General features: G+C 40.2%; 1 protein-coding gene across 2 annotated transcripts in view; it reads left to right on the top strand.

The window, feature by feature from the left end:
* The window catches only part of slc1a7a (solute carrier family 1 member 7a), a 36410-nt gene extending 15789 nt beyond the window's left edge, over positions 1 to 20621 (top strand). For both annotated transcript variants that reach the window (XM_056391178.1, XM_056391179.1), the window contains exons 3-11: positions 5537 to 5752; positions 9679 to 9721; positions 10239 to 10470; positions 10772 to 10871; positions 11359 to 11592; positions 12827 to 13021; positions 15822 to 15956; positions 16208 to 16307; positions 16726 to 20621. In XM_056391178.1, coding sequence (XP_056247153.1) covers positions 5537 to 5752; positions 9679 to 9721; positions 10239 to 10470; positions 10772 to 10871; positions 11359 to 11592; positions 12827 to 13021; positions 15822 to 15956; positions 16208 to 16307; positions 16726 to 16992 — 1522 coding nt within the window. In that variant the 3' untranslated portion in view covers positions 16993 to 20621. The remainder of the gene's footprint in view (positions 1 to 5536; positions 5753 to 9678; positions 9722 to 10238; positions 10471 to 10771; positions 10872 to 11358; positions 11593 to 12826; positions 13022 to 15821; positions 15957 to 16207; positions 16308 to 16725) is intronic.
* The last annotated feature ends 15 nt before the right edge of the window (positions 20622 to 20636 follow it).

The raw sequence follows: 20636 nt of genomic DNA, 5'->3' as shown, positions 1-20636 counted from the left end.
AACAGAGAGACACTTAGCAACTACCTGTAGAACATAGTGGAGCATTTAGCAACTAGAGAAACATGAATCACTGTCAGTATGTCCTTGCATTCATCAGTTGGCCTGAACAAGAAATATAAATGCCAAAGTTGTTGCAACATATTTGTGAGATGTTTAAAATAGGAAACCTGCTGACAAAGATTTAGCATATCAACTTCAGAGGTGAATATGTGTCAGTGTTTAAGCTTTAAAGTGTCATAAACCCACTGTCTACATAGTACAATTATAGTGGTGTGTAGCATTTCACTTGTCACAAGGTGTTTATGAACAAATCAATCCATGACGCAACATATAAGACATTAGTGAAATTATGTCTGGAAACAGTTTTTATCAAAGAAATGCTAAATGGTTGCACTGACGGCGTGTTAGAGTGGCACTGTGTTTCTATGTGACATTATAAAGTGTTTTTATCTTTTCTGACTGTATGTTCATATTTTTTCATCAGTCAGTAGGTGTGATAAAAAAAAAAAAAAAAAAGCGAAGCATGCTCATGAATATTCATCTATTTCTCCACTTTCACCTTCATCTATCCCACACAGGGGAATAAAATACAGAAGACAGAATTACCAGCAGTTCTCATCTGCCTAAAGTAGAAGAAACAAATCTGCCAATGAATCAGCGACAGATTTGAATAATTTCGCTTGAGATAAAACAAATGTTTGTCAGTTTAATAAAGTTCATTTAAATGAAATTAGCCAAATCCTCCGCTATTTTCTGATGTTTTTAAATCACTTCGCTCTGAAGTTTTCATCTAATTCATAGCTGCTGCCACCTCGCAAGAAAGTATCACATCAAAAAGTCAAGATAACACAGGCCTTGTGGATAGTTTCCATCAAAAATACAACATTTGACTGTGACATTTTTATCAGATTTAAATGCACAGAGAAGGGAGGAGGAGGAGGAGGTCATGTGGTAAATCCCTGGAATAACAAATGTAATTTTTTTTCCCCTCTCTGATCTCCTGGCTGCAGTTTGTAGTTTCCCAAAGAGCTGCAGGATATATATATATATATATATATATATATATATAATATATATATATATATATATATAAAGCATTGATGTTAATTCTGTACCAAACATCTGGACATACATACACAGTTCAGTTGAAACTGTCACTACCCAGAAGATTGATGTTTTGCTGTACCATCAATCCACCTCAAATTGAATTTCTACTTATGGTGTTCTGATTTTCCCGCCGGAGGTCTTCTAATCCCTGACCGGCGTAGGACAAGCCCCTTAGTTATCACTTCTGCTGCTGCACTTGTTGTTGCACCAAAGGCTTCAAGGTTTATTCACACAGGCTGCGTATCTCTCCGTTAGTGTGATTCCAGTCACATCGCAACACCCTGTTTAAGCAACAAACAGGTGGAGGAGCACCTTTGGCTGTGTTTAATAGATGGGGAACAACATAGTGGATAGTATAATTACGACTTGCACATCGGTCCATTTGTGGCAGTCTGTAATATCTGTGATAAGAATTTAAATCATGATGGTTGGTGATTACATTCTGGCCATGTTAAGCAAACTTACACTGGCTTCATACTTACTGGCTCAGTAATGGTGCCATTTATATTCACACACACATCTTCATGTGTCAGAGGCAACAATTTAATGCTAAATACACTCGAATGCACCATGTGGTCATTCATGGGAGTCGTCTAATACAATGATCAAGCGTGTGTCAAGTGAGTTTAGGTACTTCATCTATTAGCACGTCACTTCTTTCTTTTTTTGTCAAAACACTAAATATTTTCATCTTGAAGATACGTACAGACACAATCCAGCTGCAGTGATAAGTGGGATCAAAATGTCCTTGAGAGATTGAAAAACAATATCTTAACAGAAAGCCCTCAAGAAAGCGGAGGTCAGGGTCACTACTTGAGGGAAGTGAAAAAGTACGTTGTGTGAAGAGTGGGTTATGAAGGATGATAAGAACCCTTCATTAGCTCTGTTTAAATGTGTTTTTTCTTTTAAAAGAGGTAAACAACAGGTATGAGCCAATGTGCATGTAGGAGTAAGATTTAACTGGAAAGCAGAAGGAGTGATGAACCTCAGTATGTCCTTTTTGTCCTGCTACAGGAAGTGCAGGGTCAGCTGCAGATCATCATCCCTGCAGCAGCAGGAGATTTAGTTGGTTAGATACCTGCCAGCACGGGGCTTCACCTTATTTTCTGAGTGGGAGGAGAAGTAGTAGCAATCACAGTAATAGCTGTAACATCTGTCATATAGTGAAATCACTTCTTACTTGACAACAAACCAGATGTGACCAAGTTGCCAGATCCAGATTCAGGTTGCGTGAGGCAAATAGTTGCACGTGTCATTGAACATTTTATCCAGCTGGAGATCTAATATGACGAATATACTGATAGTAAATTTGAACCTGTAATTTTACCAGGCAAGTTAGCGTGACGTTTAGCAATGAGCCTGTGTTGGTTTTGACGTCAACTCAATTTTCATTTCCCACCGTCTCTGACATCAGAGTCGTTACTGTGCATCGTCTTTCTGACGTTACATTGACGTCTGGTGTCTGCTCAGTAAACGGTGACTCATTCATATTCTCTGCAAGAGAGCAAATACTGGTGGAGCTTATTTGTTTAACAAACCTTTAAAGTGAAACTATGGTACTTTTGAAAGAAGAAATCAAAGTTGATTGTATAATCCACAAACACACCACTGCTCAGTTCAATACACTATGACTTCTCTCTACTCATGCCACTGTTACACTGTGTTTTAGGCTTTACCATTATCCTGTAGCTGCCCACAGGTAGCTGCAAAAGGTTACACAGTCTTGCTTTAAGTTAAATTCAACTTTCAACTGAATTGTGTGGCTGCCTAGGTTGTGCCGATGGACGATGATATCGGTGATCGACGATCATCAGAACGATCGCCGATTGCTCATGTCTTCGCAAATGAAGACTTTTTTTCCCATTAATATGGTAATTATTATTTGTAGTATTAAATTAATACTATATTGAATTTGCCTTGTCACAGTTTAACGTATATAAACCGATGCTTCAACACATGAGCGCGCGCACGCTCCGATCAGCTGATTGTTATGAAGCTGCTTGTTGTGTAGGAGCTGTTGTGACTGAGGAGCGAAGAGACAAACAGACAGACCGACCACGTCATTTAGTCCAGTTTCTTATCCTGCTGCTTTTTATGGCTGTAAATTATCTTCTGAGTCAATGAGGGAGAGAGGCAGCAAAACGGGACACTTTGTAAAAAAAAATAATATTTGGTGTCTCTCCATACAAATACAACATAGGCCCAAACATACAACAACAACAAGGTCTTTAAAACACAGAAACACAATAATGCCATAGCTTTGCAACAACACACGTACATATCCAAATATGCACATTGTTTTCAACAAAGGTATATTATTGTGACGTTTTAAGTCATTGAAGACACCAGCTTACAATACTGCATCATCACATGTTTGCCTCTATTGTAACAGGTCCAAAAGTTCATTGCGCACAGCAAACAAGACCATATCTGAATATGCATATTTTTCCACAAATGAATATCAGTGTAACGTTAAAATGTGATGAAAACGGACTATTAAACTGCTCGGCGGCAGCTTGTAATAAACCGAATATCTTACCTTGAGCTGCAGACAATGTGCTCCAGTAGTTACATTGATCCAAAGGTGACCTTGCTCTGGGGCGTTGGGTTTGGATGTCAATGAGTTCAAATGTCAGTGTGGACATGAGTCCATACAAGTACTCCATCACGACTAGCGTCAACCGTGAAGGCGATTCCCCTTGCTTCCCATCAATAAGATGGATCAGTTTGTTTGTTTTTTTTCCTCGCTGCGTTCATACAAGCAAAACACACAACCTGATCACTCTCCGCCACGTCATGAAGCCACTAAGCAAACCAGGTTGGTGTAAATGCGCGGCCGGAAGTTTCTTTCCCCAAAAACGTCTGGCAGGAAAACTGAAGTTGTTTGGCTCCTCAAATGCCGCCAAGTGAGTCCTAGCCTGACTCCTGGTAGCAGCAGGCCCCTTAGTGGTGGCGGTGCTCGGGTTGATAGTCCCCTGGGTGCTGTCGGCCACGGTCTCCTCTCCGACACTAAAGTAAAAACCAAACGAAGGCGACGGAGCTGCTGGTCGAGCTGCTGTAGCTGGTTGTTTGCCCCTAAAAAAATTCAATTCTAAAAACGTCGTTTTTGCGCCATTTAATTCTTCAATTAGCAGTCAAGGCTACGGCAAGCAGCACGCAGATTTAGGAATCCTATCACAGAGCTTCCGGGTTACTTCCGTGTTATGCGGCCCACTGAATATCACAGGCAGAGTAGTAACCCCCCCCCCCCCCCCCCCCACACACACACACACACACACACACACACACACACACACGCGCCCAGCAGCCACTTTTCTCAAAGCCATAAATAATATATCTACAGTTCAAATATAAATGCGCTTCTGACGTAAACAGTCGTGTAATCTGTACTGTACTTATACTGCTGCTACACTTATAGACGCTTTCAACCAATTTCATACTTGTACTCAAACACTGGATAAATCAAAAGCTTTCAGATTATACACACACACACACACACACACACACCTGTCGTCTTGAGACCCCACTTTTTTTCTTTTTTTTTTGCATCTTTCAGTCTCAGACTATCTTAAAAACATGAGATTACATATTTTTTGAAGTGTGTAGTTAAATTTACAGGACACACAGAGACTTCCTGTCAAACATTTCAGAGATGATAAAGGGAGAAATGTCAGGATGAGGATGAGCAAAGACAGTAGACTCAGCGACTCCAACTGCTGCCAAGTCAAGCCAGATTACATTTTGGACACGAAGAAAATCTTGTCACTCCAGCTCAAGAGACAGAGCAAAGAACCCTCCAGCTCCATCTCTCCTCCTGCTTTCACTGACTTCTCCCTCCTGCTGCGCCACCATTTTAACATCCTCCACACTTCTCTCCCACAGATGACACCCGCCTGCGTTTCTTGCATTTTCTATAGCAGCTGCAAACAGTGTTGAAGAAAAGCATTTTTCTTATTTTTTTTTTTAAATGTACAGTGAATGTCATCATGTCAGTGCAGTGAAAAACCTAATTGCAACACGAACACTGTGCAAAGCTGCCCATTTAAATGCAAATGACAGTCTTCTGCTTATAATGTTTGTGATTGCCCTTGTTTATTCCCTTCACCCAGGTACTCCTGATTGAAGGGTGGGCGGGGTGGGTGGTGAATGTATGGCTGCTTTTTAATTTCACAAGTAAAAGAAGAGAACAAAATGACAGAGGTACAGGCGGATTTTTTAACTAGGCGAATTGGAGATTTGTTTCATACATTTTTGAAACATTTTTGTAAATGCACGAACTGGGTTCAGTCTCCCTCTGCAGGGAAACTGAAATTCAGTGTCCACTTCTGAAAAGTGATGCAGAACAAAAACAATTCTCTCTCTTCTCTTCTCTTCTCAGTATCTAACATGGACTTTTCTCTCCCTGTCTGTTTATCTTTCTATTCCTCAGTTTGATGTCAGGTCTAGCTGCCCTGGACGCCAAGTGCTCCAGCCGGCTGGGCATCATGACCATCTCCTACTACCTCTGGACCACCTTTGTTGCCGTGGTAGTGGGCATCATCATGGTGTACATCATCCACCCAGGTGGAGCCGCGCAGAAGGAGGATTCTGAGGAAAGCAAGAAGCCCATGACCAGCTCTGCTGACGCTCTGCTGGATCTCATTCGGTAAGAGTCCGTCATCTTTCTCCTACATATACATCATCATCATCATCATCATCATCATCCTTATAGGAAATGATAGGTGGCCCAGATGTGCTTATGCACCTAAGCAATGTCACTGCCTTTGCACATGTGGATACAGAAGACAACAAGGGAGACACCATGACTTGAATGAATCAATCATGAATCACTCATTATTTATGTTGCTTTATTGATACGATAAATTCTTATAACAGAAATCCATAGAGGCTGAAACAAATAGAAAGTGTAATGAAGGGATGGCAAGATTTAAAAACATTAGGGGACCGCTGTTATTTAATTTATTTGTTTGTTTTATTTGATAGAGACAATGCCAGTTAATGGACATCAGTACAAGATACACAATGTAAACACAACACAAAAGCTCCTGACTGTTGGACATTAACAAAAATCCCTTAAATGTTTTATGGTGTAGGTTTTGTTGTTTTTCCAGTGGGTCCCAGCCTGAGGGTCGGGACCTCTGCAGGACAAGCTTTTCTTTTCCAAGATGTTGGAGAGTTTAACCTCCAATGAAACAATCAGAGAAGGAAACATCACTGTTTATTTCAGGCTCAGCTCATGAGGGTATGCAACCAGGCCTCTGTGCATGGGAGCAGGCTCTGTTATATATGGAAGAACATTACAGGTCTGTTGTGTCTTATTGTGATTATGATTTTTCTAATGCACAAACACAAACACAGGCTTCAATATATGGGACTATGGGAAAAAGAAAAAAAGATATAGGAAAGATTGTAGATAATATTCCCTTTGTGTTTGCTTTATATTTTGTGAATTTGCAAATTGAATAACAGATATTGACTAGAGCACTAGTGGAGGCAGACTAAATGGAAAAAATTATTATAAGCGCAGGTGTTAAACATAATTTTACGCCTCTAAACTCAGAGACAAGTGAGAGAGAGAGAGTGTGTCCTCTGATATGCACATTTCTTGCTCTGCGTGCAGGGTTTCATGAGGACTGAAGTCAGGGAAACACCTGAGGTCAGAGCGTAAAGCCTGGAGCCTCGTGTGCCAGGGGGTTATTGTGCTAAGCTAATTAGCGCTGCTGAAGGATGGAGGTGGTGTGTCAGAGGTGAACTTGGGTCAGCCCCGCAGTGAGAAACATGACGGCGAAGGCCCTGAGAGCCACTGTGTCAGTGTGACAGTCGGTCAGTGGGATAAAGTCAGCGGTCTGCGGTGCAGAGAGCCGCTGAGGCTCCGACTCCAGCCGCAGAACGTTTAAGTTCACAACGGTATTTTATCACAAATACACAGTGAACAATAGAAACTGACACAATTTTAAATATCAAAATAATTGACACTTCATCCTTTAAAAGTAATGTTTTCATATTGTTTGGATCCTGATATAATTTTTAATATATCTGAGACTTTTAACAACAAAATGAAATCATAGTGGAAATAAACTGTATTTGAGTGAGTCACTTTCAACCAAAATGTTTAAAAAAAAAATGGAGTAATAAACTGGCCAAGCCCATGAAATCCAACTATGTACTGATCATGTGTCAGTGGTGAAGCTCCGTCGTTCACGGGATCTCAGCGCATGTGTTTGTATGCGTGTGTGTGTGTTTGTGTGTTTTACAGAGCACAGCTGTGCTTTGGATTTATCTCGCAAAGCTTCTTTACAGCCTTCATCTATCATGCAGGGATACTATATCGGTACACTCACAAATGGGCCCCACTGTCTGCGGTCGTGTGTGTGTGTGTGTGTGTGTGGGGGGGTGATAAGTATGTATAATGAGCACAGTATGTATGAATATGTGAATACTTGGATTTATTAGGGGCTCTGGGGTCGGAGTGGTTCATTAGCCTGATTTGCTCTGTCTTAGACATAGAGCAGCCTGCTGAGGGGCTAAGTGGTCAAATCCATGCAGAATACACCTACTATAGTGAGTTGCACCATAATGTCAGTGTATATGTTTGCCATATGTTTCTTTAACGTCAGTCTGTTTAATGCTGTAAAAATACAATATGCCTTTTAATCTCCCTGCGTCTGAAATGTGCTGTTTGAATTCTTATTGTGATTTGAGCTCTGATGTGATGTGGGGTTTTTACAGCCAGCACTAAAGCTTTGCTGACTTTGATGTGATTAACAGACACTTCTCTGCATGAAGAATGCTGCATAATGTCACTCTGTGGCCTGTAGTTAAATGGAGGCAGCCTGCACTACAAACAGAAGGTGCTTCATATTTTCCCTACTGTTTTAGACTTGATCAGGCCATTAAAAGTTAATATTTCAAGTCCAAAGTGATGACAATGGTGGTAAATATAAAATATAATAGATTATAATAGACTTTAAAAAATCTGTTTCAGATGGATTAATTGAATTATGTCGATTTAACTTTAATTTTTTAAAAACTTGACAAACAAATCCTTTTCGAAAACTTTAATAATATTTCAATTTTATTTTTTTATTTTAATTACCTTTAGAGTTTTATACATCTCAAGAATGCTTCTTTCTACTCTTGTCGTATTGGGATATTATATTGGTTTCAGTCTGTATTGTAGAACACTTCATAATCTCATTTAAAGGAGTAAATCCAGTATTATTAGAAAACAGCTTGTATTTCTCTATGGCACAAAGAGCTTTGAAATGTTCCTCTGAAGCTCGCTCAAGTGCCATTCAACATCTGAGCCACAGTCTCCAACCAGCAGCATAAGAAACATTCAAGTCCTTTAATTTGTATCTAAGAAAGGATCGTTCCAGGTTCCTCTGCCATGTGACGGTACTACAAGTCTGTACAGTCTGTGTAGCAGCGCGCCTCCAGTTGAATTATCTCAACTGAGAAATTACAGCGATTCAAGTACATATATCCACCCATATATTTCATACATTATCCATATTGTGCAGGGTTGCGAAGGGCTGGAGCATATCCCAACTTACACTGGGCAAGAGCCGGAGTGCACCCAGTACAGCTCACCAGTGAATCACCACACTGACACATGGAGACGGAAAACTGTTCATATTCACACCTACAAGCAATTTAGAGTCTATAGGCAAACTTGCATTTCATATGGAAAACATGTAAACTCAACAAAGAAAAATAACATTATCACTAAATAAGCCAACGTGGGGAGTATTTGACCACTAACCAACCGATGCCATTTTATCTTTGTTAAATCAGATGAACAAACTTTGATCTGAAAGCTTGAAGGTTTTGATGGTTGTTGGGCATCCTTTTTCCACTCCATGTATTTATATATACGTTCATTTATTTCCTCCTTTCCGCTACCTTTGTCCCTTTTCCTTTATTCTACCTACTCCTCCGTCTCCAGGTTTCATCCGTCTCTGCTCCTTAGCCATTGAGCACGAGTCCCCTCTGCTGTAATTACCCCTGGCAGGCAAAGCACTCAATATGTTTTTGCTCAGCAGAGGCATGAGTGGGTTTTTTTTTTTTTTTTATGGTTGTTAGTGTATTACTTTTCTCCTGTATGAGTGGTTTTCAGATGGAAATAATGAAGATTGTGAGGACTTTCATCATCCAAGATGCGGATGCCGAAAAAAATTTAGTAAAATTGCAAACAGGGGACAATTTTCAATTCATAAGGAATGCTAATGATTCCTGTTCACTTTCAGAGATAGAAGAGATGCAGCTCCTGCAAATATTTTATAAATTCACTATTGTCTTGCAGAATAATTTAACATATTATATCTGGTGTGGTTTCATGTTAACATCAATAATTTTGTTTTTTAAAACTGATTTAAAACTAAGAGAGATACAGGAAAACATCTTTCTTTACGCTGAATGAAGACATTGTGAAGAACAGCACGACCACGCACTGTGTGAAGGACATTTTGAACATTAGTTTTATGCTAAAAATATATATAATTTTTACAGTATTGCCACATCTGCCGTCCACTGAAGGACTTAATCTTTTCTCAAAATTCTCTTCCCCAGCAACATGTTTCCAGCCAACCTGGTTCAAGCTACATTTCAACAGGTAAGACGAAATGATTAAGGTAAAGATTCACTTAAAAGGAAAAAGTAGGACATGTTAAAAAACCACAAACAAACAGCACCAATATTTTGGAATTGAAGTTAAAGCAATACTTTCCCAGTATTTGTTTCCAGTCTTTACACTAAGCTACACTGACTGTCTGTGGCTGTAGCTTCGTATGTAGCATGCAGACGTGAGAGTCGTGTTCTTTACTATGCAACTCATTGTTTTAGATGAGCATTGAAATTATATGTTGGCATATAGGAAAATACATATGTGGCCTGTGACCCCCTGTGGAGTACTATGTTTCATCGTTATCATAAATACCATAGAAACAGCTGGAGATGTTGGTGTTAAAATGACTTGTCAGCTCACAACTGTAATGTGTTTCTTCTATTTAAACGTTAACACCTCTGATATGAGCCCCACACAGGTGTGACATTATCATGAGACAATCTGCCGGTTTAGTTTTATGTTTACGATGCTGATGCTCTGTTTTGTTTTATTTTGTGTTTTTAAGTATCGAACCCAGAGAGTCCCAGAACTCATCCCCAAACCAACGGTGGCTCAGCTGCTGGACGAGACCACCACGCGCAGGGTCTACATCTACGGCATCCAGGACGACAACGGCACAGACGTCCAGAACTTCTCCCTGGATCTCACACCGCCGCCTGACGTCATCATGAAAACATCACCTGGTACCAGCGATGGCATGAATGTGCTGGGGATTGTTATTTTCTCTGCAACCATGGGTGAGTGGCTCGCACACCTTCACACATTAACATGCATAGCACAAACACATTAACCATGTAAACTGTCTAAATGAAGTATTGGCTCCATCACATCTCTGCATGATTTATTTTAAACGCTCCCACGAGGAAAGCAGAGAAAAAAAGAAATGACGTCATTCTCATCACTTTACATTTGCTGAAAGCATTTTCATTCCATGGATGCTTGAATAACATGTTGCATGAGGCAGGTTATGCAATGTGTTTTTAAGTCCAATCAGTTCATATGAGCAACATTTGTTGTTGTTTTTTTTCTTCAACCCAGGAATAATGTTGGGAAGAATGGGACCCAATGGAAGTGCTTTGGTGAACTTCTGCCAGAGTGTGAATGAGGCCGTTCTGAAGATTGTTGCCATCGTCATCTGGTAAGAGATGTATCTTGGATGTAAACATTAAATAAAGTAACAAAATTTGAGAGCAGTTTTGCTGATACTGGTGATAATGATCAATTTTTCCATAACAGCATGACGGAGATCTTGATTTTAGCCAAGCTAAACATGAATTAGCATTTGCATTGCATTTTGTCTTGGCATTCATGGGCGGTCAGAGGATGAATCACTTACGACTTCGGCGATCATTTGCTAGCAGTTTTGCTGTTATTGATAACAGTGATCAAAACTTCAGATGGAACCACATCAGTACTTTCAGATCTTTTTCAATCTATTTTTATTCCCATTTCAACACCCTAGAAAACATTACGCTTCCTGCTGTAGTTTCTGTACTGCTGACGTGATGAGCTGTTTCTGAACAACAGATGCATGATAACCGACTTAATAAAAAAGCTTATGTTGAAGCTGATACCCTGAACAACTAACTCTCTCTTCCTTCCCTCCTCCCTTCTTTCCCTCCCAGGTATTTCCCCTTCGGTATCGTGTTCCTGGTTGCGGGAAAGATCTTGGAGATGGACGACCCTTCTGCCATGGGGAAGAAGCTGGGCTTTTACGCCATCACGGTGGTAATGGGTTTGGTGTTGCACGGCCTCTTCATCCTCCCGGCCATGTATTTCTTCATCACGAAGAAGAGCCCCATCGTTTACATCAGAGGCATTCTGCAGGCCCTGCTCATCTCGTTGGCCACGTCGTCCAGGTAAAATTGAAAGATCTGACTTTTCACAATTTACATTTGCTCATATTCATTTACAAATTTTGGCGGCTGTGAATGTGTGTTTTCGCTGAATTTCTTCGAGAGAATAAACCCATTTAATCAAGTTCCCAACATTCTGCTTTGTTTATCTCCCAGTGTAAGATAGAAATGCAGGTCATCGCATGCTGTCACCTGAGACTCTTATTGGATGAGTGCAAATAATAGCAATAATAAGATTCGACAAAACTGGGAGAGTGCTGATGTCAGAGCAGATGAGCTGTTGTAATGTATTTCTAGTGTAAATGGAGCAGATAACGGAATTCACCTTGAATGAAATGGATGTTTGTGGGGTTCAACCCTTTCAAACTATACTCCACCTCAAGGCTGTCTTTTATGTTTTAGTTGGACATGTATTGGTCTTTTCAAACAACACTACATCTTGTGGCCTTTCAGAGGGGTGACCAGCATTACTACTGAGTGCAGTCAGACCTCACCTTGTTATAGCTCCTCTTCAAAAGCTCTTTGACTGATGAGAAATATTCAGACGTCGTTCAGTGCAGTGTTGAAGGATTCTATTCAGTGTTTTTTTTTAGTTTTGTTTTGTTGTTTTATTTTTGATTATGGCTGCTTGATAATTGAGGAACTGAACTAAATAAAATAAAATAATCTTTTTGCAGCAATCAGGTATCAACTAAACAGCTTTGCTCAAATAATGAAAAACATGAACAAAGCAGATTTTTATCACAGCACCAATAAAAATATACACATGCTCGGCTCTTGAGCTCAGCATTCTCACATATGTTCGTCTATATGTAAATCAACCCTGAGAGCAGCAATTGTCCCTTATCAAAACATAAATTATATCAGTTTACTTCACCGTTTTCCAGGATTACAAAAGGGAGAAACATTTTAATCACATACTTTTTGCTTTTTGGTTTTTAATATCAACAGCTTTGGCGGATACAATGCCAATGCAACCAACCTAGTGATTAAATACACTGACAAATGGATAAACACCAATTAGAGGCAGTTTCAGAGCACTTTGGGTTTTATCTTTACTTTGTCTGAAAAGTGAGAGGTCTCCCCACAGAGAAAATAGCTACTTGGAATAATGTAACTAAAGAGTTTGACGTACAACAATTATTTAACGCATGATCGCTGCTTCTGTGAGAGACGTTTCCTGGTACGATTAGTGGCGAGTCTGAAAAGCTGTTATCATTATCTTTTTCTGCTGCAGCTCTGCCACTCTGCCTATCACCTTCAAGTGCCTCCTCGAGAACAACCACATCGACAGACGCATCATCCGCTTCGTGCTGCCTGTCGGGGCCACAATCAACATGGACGGCACCGCGCTCTACGAGGCCGTGGCAGCCATCTTCATCGCCCAAGTGAATAATTATGAGCTTGACTTTGGGCAGATTATAACAATCAGGTACGGGCAGCTAAATTTAGACTGGAGTAAGCTCATATAAACGGACTTTTGATGGGAAATTGGGAGCTATTAAACGTCAGCTGATGAGGGAGGTCAATTAATATAAGATGTTTTTCCCAACTCCTTAATCACACATCTGTGAAGCTCCCTTTTTTTAACAGCAGTTACTACAATTTATTGATTTTATTGGATGGGCTATAAAAACGGTGAAATAAAAGCACAGGGCTTAGAGGGGCAGTCCTGGTCACACGGTGTATGATTCAGCCTGTAAACAGTCCTATAATGTCTTCTGTAGATCTTGACTGAGGCTTCAAAAACCTGAAAGAATATTTGCCCTTCACTTGAAACTAAACATCAGGATAGCTTGGTCTTTCTTTCATTTATTAAACTGCTTCTTGTGAATCCCTCACCTTCATCAAAATGCCAACAAACCAACACTTAATCACTGAAATACGCTTTTATAGGAACAGTTAAAAAAATACTTAATCACATTCTTGTCAAGAGTTACATGAGAAGATTGACACCACGCTCACATTTGCATACATTTCGCTTAGTTTATTTTATCTTAGCATAAAGACTGGAAACAGGGGGAAACAGCTCACTCGGCTCTTGTTTTTGTACAGATGAAACAAATAAGATGTAACACTTTAATTAGTGAGATTTTAAGGTGTATTTTTGTTTCCTTCAGTCAGAGCAAACTTAGCTGGAGGAAACAGTTAACCTTACTTTGTCCAAAGATAACAAAATCCACCTTCCAGCACGTGTAAAGCTCAAACACAGTGTTTATAAACACGCGTCATTTTGAAAAATTTACATAACAAAACATGTGAATTGTTTCCCCTGGCAACTGACAATCTAAGGTACCGATAGGTGGAGGTTGGACATACCCAGGCTACCTGTTTGCCCCTCACATGAGAGTGGTTTAAAGTTTCTCATCTCACTCTTAGCAAGAACGTGAATAAATGGATTTTGCTGAAATCATTAACAGCTCTTCGGGCTGGTTTTTATCTGAATATCTGAATTGTTGCAAATGAGGAAAAAACTTCCCAATGCGTGACGACGTAAGCAGATTTCATCTGGGTCAAAAAATGGTGTGGGCATACTGGTGGTGGTCTGAGTGCAACGTGTGAATTAATCTAACGTCACACATTTAGTTTAATTCTGAATTAATAAAAAATATTATGGGATTTACTAGATACACATATATGTAAATGTCACACAGATTACGCTTCATATGAGCTTCTTAGTCTGATCTGATTTCTGCTAAATCAGTCTGGAAGCCCCAGGGACACAGACAGACACACAGACAGACTGACTGACTGACTGACGGACAAAAACACCAACACCACCACCCTGTAGCTTTCAACCACAGGTACACAAGCCCACCAAGGTCTAGAAAAAAAAGTCCTTTTCCTCCTCTGATTTGATGACATGTCCTACTGTAATAACATTAAGCAGACCTCTACTCATGGCTGCAGTCTGTGCCCATTCCCTCATAATCCCTTGGCGGTAAAACCCATATGACCTGTATTACTCATCTCCCTTGTCACGCCAGAATTATAATAATTTTTCCCTCTCTGCGTCCTGTTCCCGTGCCGTTTGGCTGCTGACCATGGAGCTGCTCCATCTGCATGCTAGCATCACCCCCCCCCAACCCCCCCCCCCCGGCCCCGCCCACCCCGCCACCGAGAACATGTCCAGCACAGAAATAAGTATTACGACTCTTCGCTTAATTAAAAGCCGTAATACAATGTGAAAATTAAATGCAATGAAAATTTTACTTAAGTAAAAGTGCAGAGGTATCATGTATTTGAAGTAAAAAAAAAAAAAAAGTAGAAGTATGCCGCACACTGAAACAGTGTCTATGGAGCTGTAGGACGAATGATTTTCAGTATCTAAATATAATAGAAGATATTGTCAAAACCATAAATACAAGAAGAAAGGAGTTAGCAATTAATTGAACACTGTTTTTATCCGTTTTAATATAAACTGGAAAAGGCTAACTAGCTTCCTTCACTGAGCGTTGCCAAGCAAGGGGTGTGTTGTTAACGCCATTAATTTGTGGGGCAACAGGTTACAATCGAAAAATACCTCCTTTTCATGGTTCTAATGTTAAAGTGAGTCAACTGGAAACACAACAACGTCAGCTGGAGAGAGAGAGTTGTCAGACAGCTTGCTTATGCTAACTACAGCTGACAAAATCTGCAACAGTTTTTTATGTCAGCAGAAAAAAAATTCACAGTCACTGGCTGGAAATGAGGAGCCTGCCATTGTTTCTGTGAGAAATCACAAAGTGCCAGTTTTCAGTGTAAACTGCTACAGCTCTAGAAAGGTCGACAGACTGGCAGTTATTAAGTGGAGCGATACTAGCGAAACACCCCTCAACAAAAATATAGCCTATTGATTTTGGACTAAAGTAGGTCACCAGTATGAAGGTTACCAGTTCGTCATCACCACCTTCCAGCAAATCTGTATGCGGACGCTGCCTGAGCATCACAAGGTCTCAGCATTGTAGAAGATCAGTCACAAAACGAGTAAAAACCATAAATATTGTGAGGCATGAAGTAGCAAAAAAATGAAAGTACTCAAGTAAAGTACCTCAACAATTGTATTTGATTACTGTAATAATGACTTTCTACCAGTTTCCTTACATTCACTATATCCTTTTATTTTCTACCCGTCACAGACAAATCTGTGTTTTCCCTCACTTCAGTCAGATCACATACACCTTTGATGAGGACTTGTTCCTGTATGTTATAAAATAATCACACTCTGCTCCTCTGTCTGTCTCCCCCCCCAGCATCACTGCCACTGCAGCCAGTATCGGTGCAGCAGGAATCCCGCAGGCCGGACTTGTAACCATGGTGATCGTGCTGACCTCAGTGGGTCTGCCCACCGATGACATCACTCTCATCATTGCTGTTGATTGGGCTCTGTAAGTAAGGGGTTAATCTTTCCACAGTGAGTAGCTTGAAAATCAAAGCTTCCAACTCAGGAAATGTTTATGACATTTCCCTGTTTTCCAGTGAAGTTGAATCAATAGCTTCTTTCCAGGAATTTATAAATAGATGCAATCAGCAAAATATACGGAAACGGCGCCTGACACCATACTTTATATATTTGAAATATTACACCCGAATGACGGCTTCACTAACACTGTGAATGACCTTTGGTTTTATCATTTAGGGATCGATTCAGGACCATGGTGAATGTGATGGGTGACGCCCTGGCCACAGGCATCATGGCTCATATCTGCAGGAAAGATTTTGTCAAAGAGGGGGAGCAGGTGAGAGCATCCAAGGCCAGATCAATGGATTCTGAGGCTGCAGATCATTAATTTATTGATTATCAATATTTGTCTTTACATGAAAAAGCAGAGAGAGAAGTGGTATGTGGATGAAGATTACAAGTTTATAATAAAGTCTTCCTTTATATAATATGAAGAAGGTCATTTCAGTGGCTGTACAACTGTTTTAAATGAATTGGAAAATGGCTTGATTTACTTTCTTGCCATTATTATATATGAACTTTGGGTGGAGCCAGAGAAGCCATTATCCAACCTTGGATAATAGCTTTCTGTGTACAACACATATTCAGAATTCATACATCTCTAGTTTCGTGGCACTTATGAGCAATACCTTCGTAATAAAGACACTAATTGACTTTCTCTCCTCCCCGTCTTCTTCTTCGTTTGCATCCACCAGGTGCCTCTGATCTGCGAGACTAAACCCATGATAAGCATCCAGCAGATGATAAACTACCAGAACCAGAAGAACGGCTGCTACCAGCCGCCTCCCCCGGGCAGCAAACAGGACCACCTCTCCCCGGACGTGGCTCGCCTGATCCAGCTGGAGGAGGGGGTTCGGCCGATAGAGAAGAAGAAGCACGCACACTCCTCTCATCACAAGAGAGAGCACAGGGACAAGGACCACTGTTCCATTGATATGAACGGGCTGGAGACTAATGTATAAAAGTAGCTGCCGTCTTAGCAGCTAATGGCACATCCACAGCTTCAGGGCCAGCAGGAGAGGAAGACAGATTAAAGAGCTGAGGTGACTATGGTCAAATGCTTTTCTCCTCCGAGAAGGAAAGTGGCCGAGAGTGGATGAATACAGGGAAACAAAAGACAGTTGGTTTTTTTTGCTACATAACCTAAATGATGACCCACAATTGATTGTGTATGTTTGTGAGTGTACATATTTATCAGATGTATTATTTGGTATCGGCAGTGACGGCGTGCGGCTCTGGCTGATGAACATTTCAAACCAGAGAACTGATCCTGTTCAAGGTTTCACTAACATCCTCCCAGATCTGTGAGTCAGCCCGTCTCAAAGGAGCCGAAACGGAGAATACAATAGCTAATATCAGATGTAATTAAAGGACCCTATCCCTCTGTGGACTGCGAAGAAAAGAAAAGAAAAAAAAACAAAAACATTCACACATATCTCTTTTTATTCACTACAATCTGGTTTGTTATGTTTATAGAATTTTATTGTTTGGGCTTTTTTGTATATTTCTTTTTTTTTTTTTTTGTCATTGTGTACTCTATAATCAATCTTAGGCAAGATGTTGCCTGTTGGGAGTATTTTTCCAATAGACTCAATAAAGCGCACAACAAGGAGACAAAACAAGATAATTGAACTATAACCAGAAACCTTTAGTTGAACACACATATGCAACAGTTTGGTTCACATCAAAGAAACAAACGATTTTTTTAGGGGAAAACAAAAAGGAATTCTTTACATTTTCTCAGCAACACCTTTCCTTACACTTGTCTTCACTGCCTTGTTGTCCTGAGTGTAAGTGGGTACTCTGCCTCATACCTGCAGTACTGTATAAGTCATTGCCAGAATCAAGGCAAAAATGAAGACGGAAGATCACAATGAAAAATGAAGACGAGTGTTTGCCCTTGTGTTGAAGTCATGTCAAGTCGTCTTTGCACCCATCGTATTCCCTCTTTGCCTTAAACGACCAAAGGAGAAGCACACGGGACCAGAACGTTACTGCTGACCGCTGAAACACGAGACAAAAAACAATACAAGACGACAATAACACGTCACGCACTGAACTCTGTCCAAATGTATGTGATATTATGCTTTACATGTATTTCAAAACTTAAAAAAAAATAATAATTTAGATTTCATTACCATGTCAAAAGCTGCCATTCTGTATTTGTAAAAAGAAACGTTTCACTGTAGTCTAAAATTTATAAAAATGTACCAACTCTGTAAAAAAAGAAAACACTGAGAAATGAAAAATATATCAAAAATATACAAACAGCACACCGAGTTATTTTTTGTATACGGTTAGGAAGAACTGCAGATGTAATAAAAGTACATGATATTTAAAAGGACTGAAAACTGCAGAAGCGCGAGTATTCAATGCTTCAATTAGAAACCTGACGAGCTGCATGTTCTCTCTTAAAAGCATTAAGAAAAGGAAGCCGTTTACTTATTCACCTGAATAAAGCTCCTTTTCAAACATAAATAAATCCCAATGTGAACTAAAGTCGACTGAAGTATCAAATGTGTAAAGAGAGGAGATTTACAAGATTACCGCTGCGGGCTGGTTACTGGTGAAATGCACTTGGGAGCAGCATGGAGGGATGATTCAAAATTGGCTCAGGTAAAATTTCCATATTGATCTTCCCTGTGGCGCTTACGTCCACTCTAAAGATGGTTGTCAGTTAATGACTTCAAGGAAAAACCACACAAAAACTACAGTATATTTATGACAGTTTGGCTTCATGTTGCACCATTTTCCTCATTTGTGAAGGTGTTTTAATGAGGAGAATTAAAAGTCTTTATGTCACAGCTGATCAGAAAACTTAATGTATTGCTATCCAGCATATTGAAGATACTTTTAGGTATAGTTGTTTTGCGGTTATTTTATACCTTGCATTAGGTTTTATTAAATGCTTAGTCGTCTTAAAACGTGTAATAAAAACATTCAATATGGGAAAAACCTAAACCAGAAATCTACTCTGCACAGCCTACACACCAATACCCACAGCAGTGCAGCAGCATACACACTGTACATATGAAGGTCACAGGTCTACAGTCCAGGCTCAGTGTGCTATAAGATATCATTTCATTGGTCCCTCTGCTGATTTAAAAACAACCAGCAACAAAAGGCACAGCCTTTGAACAAGACTGGGTTACAAATGTCAGAGAAACAGCATCACCACGGCAACCTTGAAGAACAAATAACAGGAATTGGGCGCAATTGCCGACCCACTGACCAAACACACTCATTCTGTTCAGCATGCTGTTAAAAGAAAAGTCCAGCTCTTATACTGGCTGTACATGAGCCCACTCCACGCCAGAGGGTCAGACACTTCCAAATGTCATATTTACACATGCTGGGTATATTTTCTCAGCGGTATAGGCAGGTGGTGAACTTTGATGATCGCTTATGTGCAGACATCTGAGCCGCTGAACAAATGTCAAAGACCAGGCCTCTGCAGATATGATGTGTCTCTTTCAATAGAGCGTGTTAATAATTAAGTAGTTAATAATTACTTTTATTTTACTTTTTAGGAAAACTTTGAGCCGAGGTTACTCATGCAGGCTGAGCTTCTAAAGTTGACTTGAGGCGAACCAAGCCTGAAAATCCTCAGCTAACACCCCCCCACATCTCCTAAAGACCCATTAGCCCACTGCTAATGGTCAGTGAGACAGGCAGGCAGCCATGTAGCCTGTGCAGCCACTCCGTACTGCCATTTGGCCAGCTGGCCACCTGGCAGAGGGACAGGATGGGGGATGGGCTAAAGGGAGCCGAGGCGGCCTGATAGGAGCAATTAGGAGCACAGGCTGGATGTGGCGGAAGGTGCACAGCGGTGAACGGCCAACAGGGAGATGTCAGGATCAAATCGGAAATACAGTGCATTCAGAAAGTATTCAGGCTCCTTCTCTTTTTTTTCACATTTTATTATGTTGAGGCCTCGTGCTAATTAGGGTTAAATGTTTAGATTTTTTCCTTCATCAATACCTGGTGATGACAAAGCCATAACACAATCCTGTCTGAGCTCTACAGTCAGTTCCTTTGAGCTGACAGCTTAGTTTCTGCTCCGACATGCATCGTCAGCTGTCAGACCATATAGACAAGTGTGTGTCTGAACTGAATTTCAAGTGTCATAGCAAAGTTTCTGAATACTTATGTCAATGTGATATTTCAGCTTTTCCTTTTTAATACATTTGCAGCATTGAAATTGGCTCTGACCTCGTCACTCCTATAAGCGCGGCACAGCAGGGAGTGTGGAGTGATAATAACTTACCCATTGTGTAAGTTTTGTTTTGCACCAAGCACAGTCTTGTACTGACAGCGTTAATTGTGCTGGGCAACTCATACAATTAGCTGTAATCTTTTCGTGATGCATTGTTACATCACGGAGCTAAATCAGGTCAATACAAGTGAATTTATTTGTGCCTGAACTGAAGAACTAACGTAAAATAAATAAATACACGTACAAGTTCTTATTTTTATAAGGCTGCTTCCACTCTATCGATTTATCATGATATCTATAAAAATGTGAAAAACATTTTCTCAATATTTTACTAAAAGAAAATACTGTTTTAAAAATGTATTTAAGATCTCATGCTATAACAGACTTTAA

The sequence above is a fragment of the Seriola aureovittata genome, chromosome 12, assembly GCF_021018895.1.
Source record: "Seriola aureovittata isolate HTS-2021-v1 ecotype China chromosome 12, ASM2101889v1, whole genome shotgun sequence".
Lineage (NCBI taxonomy): Eukaryota > Metazoa > Chordata > Actinopteri > Carangiformes > Carangidae > Seriola > Seriola aureovittata.
The sequence above is the reverse complement of the archived record's forward strand: the minus strand, read 5'-3'. Positions and strand labels throughout refer to the sequence as shown.